This window comes from Uranotaenia lowii, chromosome 2 (genome assembly GCF_029784155.1).
Source record: "Uranotaenia lowii strain MFRU-FL chromosome 2, ASM2978415v1, whole genome shotgun sequence".
NCBI lineage: Eukaryota > Metazoa > Arthropoda > Insecta > Diptera > Culicidae > Uranotaenia > Uranotaenia lowii.
This window is the reverse complement of record NC_073692.1, coordinates 274,862,125-274,868,323: the sequence shown is the minus strand read 5'-3', so window position 1 is coordinate 274,868,323 and position 6,199 is coordinate 274,862,125. Positions and strand designations below refer to the sequence as shown.

Here is a 6,199-nt window from a genome sequence, read left to right as displayed (position 1 = left end):
ATTGGATAAATAAAGGCGTGCTGTAGAACGAATTGCAAGTGCATTTAGCCTGTTGCACTTTACAGTGTCGGTCAAAATAATAGCGACACTTCGGAAACTACATTTTTTGGAGAAATTGCAAATCACTTTTGGTTTCAAATCGTAACAGTTGTGTTACAACATTGCTGGGTGCTGTTCATACGAGTTGCTGACTACAGTACGGTCCAAAAAGATAGCAACATCTACAAAATAAAAATAAATTTGGGAATTCTATTTGCGAGAAAATATCCGAAAGTCAATCATTGATGGTGTGTCCGGTATTTTTGGTGTCAACAAGTGTGATTCGAGTGGTGGTAATATGGCTAGCAAGGCGGAGAAGAAATTAGCAGCGGACCTTCTGACGCGACGACGAGCGTGTGCCGAGCGAGATGTGGTGGAGAAGTTCATTGCGGAGTACACCTATGAACGGGATTGTTGCCAGGTTGCGGTGCGTTTGGAGGCGCTAAACAAGTGCAACGAGCTGTTCCTGAACGTGCAGAATGATATTGAGCTGGGCGATCACGAAGAGAGGTTTGAAGGTCATCTAGAGTTTCGGGCGGATTTTGAGGATCGATTCTGCAGGGCGAAAGGTTTTTTGCTGTCCAAACTGGAAAGTAGGGAGCATCCGTTGAGTTCGACGATCATGCACGCATCGTCTTCACACAACATGTCTGCTAGTTTCCACCATCGTTTGCCGAAAATCGATCTGCCGAAGTTCAGCGGAGATGAGTCGCGTTGGATCTCGTTTCGTGATAACTTTATCTCAATGATCCACTGCAACGAAGATATTCCGATCGTGAACAAGCTGCAATATCTTCTACAGTCACTGGAGGGAGAAGCTAAGAAGCCGTTTGAGTCTGTGGACATCCAAGCGGACAACTATTCGTCGACATGGGATGCACTGAAGAAGCGGTACGATAATAAACGGTTTCTCAGGAAGGAATTGTTTCGAGGCCTGTACAATCTCCCATCGATAAAGCGTGAGTCAGCACAGGACCTCAACACTCTGGTTGATGACTTTCAGCGACATGTCAAGGCATTGGGAAAATTGGGCGAGCCAGTAGAGCACTGGGACACTCCACTTATTTTCATTCTTTCGAATAAATTGGATGCAGCAACGATCCGCGCTTGGGAGCAAGATACTCGTCAAAAGGACGAAGTAAAGTACGACGAGCTCATCGATTTTTTGATCCAACATGTTCGAATGCTGAAATCCGTTGCCAGTGATCTGCAGCACCGTTCAACAGTGTTGACTGTTTCCAGGGTGGCCGGACAAACACCGAAGAAGCCGTCAGCGATCAAATCCGTCGTCAACGCAGCAACATCCGAGTCACAATCCAGCACACAACAGTGTCACTGTTGTTCCAAAACGCACCCTTTGCACCAGTGTCCAGCATTCAAGAAGCTGTCGATCTCCCAGCGGCGAGAACTAGTTACGAGGCACAGTCTTTGCCGAAACTGCTTCCGTTCAAATCACCAGGCACGAGCGTGCAAGTCGAAGTTTGTTTGTAGAAACTGCCAAGCTAAGCACCACACTATGTTGCACGATCAACCAGCCCCGCAACCCACGTCGGCGATTCAAGGCACCAGTGGTTCACTCAGCCCGCCAGCAATCAACTTATCTGTGCATTCCAACTCGACGGTTCTACTGGAAACAGTTGCGCTTCTAGTGGTCGATCGGTATGGAAGGCAAATTCCAGCACGCGCTCTTCTGGATTCTGCAGCGATGTCTAACTTTATTACGAAGAAGCTGGCGAACGAGCTCGCCACTAGACAAAGCCCCGTGGACATCTCAGTTGCGGGAATAGGAGAGTCCGTCAAGCGCATCAAGCACCAGCTAACGGCCAAGATAGTTTCCAGGAACAGTGACTTCTCCACCACACTCGATTTTCTAGTTATGAGGAAGCCGACATCAAATCTGCCCACAATACCTATCGACACATCTACGTGGAACATTCCTGAAGTGCCTTTGGCGGATGTCCATTTCAATGTTCCAGCTACGATCGATATAATCATCGGTGGAGAGTGCTATCACGAGCTCCACACCGGCGTTCGCCAATCTCTTGGCAACGGATTCCCGTTCTTGGTGGACACACACTTTGGCTGGACAGTTTCCGGCAAGGTAACGACCGGCTCCACCACCGCACCACGAGCGTGCTACATCTCCGCCGTTGACCAGAACTTGGACTGTACTCTGGAACGTTTCTGGGAGCTGGACACCGTCGATGAAGGCCAAAACCTCTCAGCAGAAGAACGGAAGTGCGAAGAGATTTTTGCCAGCACCACCACTCGAAATCACGATGGAAGGTACGTCGTACGGCTGCCCCGGACTGATGATTCCCAGATCACCCTTGGAGACTCTCGCATGATCGCAATTCGCCGGTTCTACAGCTTAGAACGCCGCCTACAGCGAGATGACTCCACCAAAATGGCCTACCACAAATTCATCGAAGAATACGCACAACTTGAACACATGTTTAAGATAGATCCTGTCGTCGATAACAAACCACACTGCTATCTGCCACATCACCCGGTCTTCAAGGAAGCCAGCACAACCACCAAGGTACGCGTGGTATTCGACGCTTCTTGCAAGACCACATCCGGGTATTCGCTGAACGATATGCTGCTCGTCGGTCCGGTCGTCCAACAGGATCTGCTGTCCATCACCCTTCGATTCCGTACAAAGGCCATCGCTCTTGTGGCGGACATTGAAAAAATGTACCGTCAAGTTAATTTACATCCCGATGATCAGCCCTTTCATCGAATCCTTTGGAGGGAGAACCCTTCTGAACCGTTGGATACTTACGAACTCCGCACCGTTACTTACGGAACCGCTTCAGCTCCGTACCTGGCAACTCGTGTTTTGAAGCAGCTAGCCATTGATGAAGGAGATAGGTTCCCAGTCGCAGCCGAAGCCATCGATGACTACTACATGGATGATTTACTATCCGGTGCCAACGATCTAGAGTCCGCTATACAAAAACGCCGCCAGATGTCCGCGATGTGTCAGTCTGCCGGATTTCAGCTGAGAAAGTGGGCTTCTAACAACCGATCGGCTCTTGTAGACGTTCCATCTGCAGACCTTGCCATCGATCCACTGCATGACTTGAACGAAGATCAATCGGTATCGACTCTCGGCCTAGTTTGGGATACTCGAACTGATATGCTGCGGTTCAACATCAACCTTCCACTTCCTGCGTCGGTGCTGACCAAGAGGAAAGTAATCTCCTACATAGCGAGGATTTTCGATCCGCTGGGCCTCGTCGGGCCAGCTATAACACTGGCCAAGCTGTTCATGCAACAGTTGTGGCGACTTAGATCAGAAAAGGACGAACCGTACGATTGGGATCGGCCTCTGCCTTCGAAGCTGCAGGAGGAGTGGAAGCAGTTCCATGCAACGCTCTACATTTTAGCCGATATTCGAATTCCTCGGTTTGTCAACGGATATGCAGATTGTTCGATCCAGCTCCATTTCTTCTGTGACGCATCTGAAGCTGCATATGGATCTTGTTGCTTCGTTCGTTCCGAGTTTGCTGGCGAAATCAGAGTGCGGTTGTTGACCTCCAAATCCAAGGTTGCTCCTTTGGCCAAGAAACATTCGATTGCACGTTTGGAGCTATGCGCAGCTGTTCTATCCACAAAGTTGTTCCGGAAGGTACAAGGCGCGATTGGGTCATCAGAACACGTTTATTTCTGGTCTGACTCAACCACAGTCCTCCAATGGTTGAGGTCGCCACCGCATCGATGGAGAACCTTTGTTGCCAATCGCGTTACTGCTATCCAGACTGGCACTGAAGGTTTCAATTGGAGACACGTCCCGGGAGTGCAGAATCCAGCCGACGAACTTTCTCGTGGACTACAGCCCTCCGATCTTCTCAACCAAGCTCGATGGTGGAACGGTCCAGATTGGCTGTCGTCGTCATCGGAATATTGGCCACGATGTGTTTTGCCGGAGAATGATTCACCAGAGGTCGCTGAAGAAAGTCCTTCTGTCAGTTTAGCTGCCACCGTTTCCGAAAAAGAGGATTTTGCAGACCAGCTGTTCACTCGGTATTCAACGTTCAAGCGACTCAACCGGGTAACAGCCGCTTGTATCAAATACATCAAGGCACTCCAAGCTGCAGCTATAAGGAGGAAAAATCAACTAGTTACGCCGTTCCCTACACCCAATGAGTTAGCGATCGTCTACCTTTCAGCTGAAGATTTAGCCGAGGCAGATCGTGCGCTGCTCCGATTAGCCCAGTCACAGCTATACGCGGAAGAGCTCTCCGAGTTCCAAAACCCCAAACGTACAAGAAATCCGCTGTCGTCGCAGTTACGATACCTACGTCCTTTCCTCTGTGATGATGGTATTATTCGCGTTGGTGGTCGCCTAAGGAATGCAGACGTTGCGCAGAGTGTCAAACATCCAGCAGTTCTCTCGGCTAAGCATCCACTGGCAAGGCTTATTACGGAGCATTACCATCGAACGCTTTTGCATGCTGGACCGCAGCTGATGATTGCCACTATTCGCCAAAGATACTGGATTCATGGAGGAAGAAATTTAGCTCGCCAAACGTACCATGGCTGTATGAAATGCTTTCGGCAGAAGCCGACCCTCGTTGAGCAAAGCTCCGCAGATCTACCAAAATCCCGTGTGATCCAAGATCGTCCATTCGCTGTGTGTGGAGTCGACTATTTCGGGCCCATTTTTATCAAGTCACCGATTCGTCGTCATGGTCCAACAAAGGCATATGGTGCCATTTTCGTATGTTTCGTTACGAAGGCCGTTCACATTGAGTTGGTGTCGGATCTGTCAACGCCCGCCTTTCTATCAGCACTTCGTCGCTTCGTTGCCCGTCGCAGTCGCCCGAGGGAAATTCATTCGGACAACGGAACAGCTTTCAAAGGTGCATCGAACGCTCTTCACCGATTGTACGACATGCTGAAGAAAAACAGCGAAGACAGGGAGCAGATATTCAACTGGTGTGCAACGGAAAGAATCCAGTGGAAATTCATTCCCCCGCGAGCTCCGCATTTCGGTGGATTATGGGAAGCTGCAGTGAAGTCTGCCAAACACCATATTCTACGTGAGATAGGACACACGAACATGAGCTACGAGGACATGACCACACTGCTCGCTGAAGTGGAGATGTGCCTTAATTCACGTCCAATCACCCCGATCCCGACGGAAACCGATGATCTCGAGGTGTTAACTCCAGGACACTTCCTTGTGGGCACCAACTTGCAAGCCGTTGACGATGTGGATGTTACTGCAAAGCCCGACAACCATCTCGACCATTGGAAGCTCACCACAAAACGGATGCAGGGTATCTGGGCTCGTTGGTATCCCGAATATCTCGCCCAACTACAAACTCGCGCTAGGAAGGGGAGCAAATCGGCGGTTCCGGTGGAGGTTGGAAAAATCGTGGTAATCAAGGAAGACAACTTACCACCAGCCTTGTGGCCACTAGGTCGCATCACAAAACTTCATCCCGGCCGAGATGGAGTTGTTCGTGTTGTGGGACTGAAGACAGCCAAGCGTGATGACGTCGTCAGAGCGGTGAACCGGATAGCCATCTTACCCACCGCCAGCATCCAAGACGTTGACCCGACAACCACCGAAGATTAGCAGAAACTACAAAGACCGGTAGAGCACGCCGAACGTGCTCAACGCGCTAATGGAGCGCTATCAGGTGATTAGCGTTCCAAATTTATTCTTTAAACCGTTCGATCTACCGGGTCTTTACTGCTTCCAGATCCGTATGTGTCCTGTAGAGCCTAGCCATTGTTCGTTTCAACGAGATCAATCTCCAAAGACCGGCAGAGCACGCCGAATGTGTCTCGATGCGCATTCCAAGCGCTAAAAGGTGATTAGCGTTCCAATATATCTACTTTACCGTTCGATCTACCGGATCTTTGCTGTTTACAGATCCCTAGATGCCCTGTTAAGCCTGCCATTTTTTCAACAAGATTGATCTTCAAAGACCGGTAGAGCACACCGAATGTAGCTCAACGCGCATTGTGAGCGCTAATAGGTGATTAGCGTTCCAATATTTCACTTTTTCTCGTTCGATCTACCTGGTCTTCGTTGATTTCAGATCCTATCTCAATCATTACTCCATTAATATTCCGTCACCATGTACCAAGCCGCAACGCAGAATCTTCAAAGACCGGTAGAGCACGCCGAACGTTGCTCAAC

At 49.6% G+C, this 6,199-nt stretch overlaps 1 protein-coding gene across 1 annotated transcript; it reads left to right on the top strand.

Moving 5' to 3' along the window:
- The first annotated feature begins 337 nt into the window (after positions 1 to 337).
- Positions 338 to 5,629, top strand: LOC129742677 (uncharacterized). The gene has a single exon (XM_055734603.1). It carries the CDS (start codon positions 338 to 340, stop codon positions 5,627 to 5,629), a length of 5,292 nt encoding a protein of 1,763 aa, XP_055590578.1.
- The last annotated feature ends 570 nt before the right edge of the window (positions 5,630 to 6,199 follow it).

Excerpts from the sequence above, each read along its gene's own strand:
- LOC129742677 (XM_055734603.1), top strand. The coding sequence starts at position 338 with ATGGCTAGCAAGGCGGAGAAGAAATTAGCAGCGGACCTTCTGACGCGA.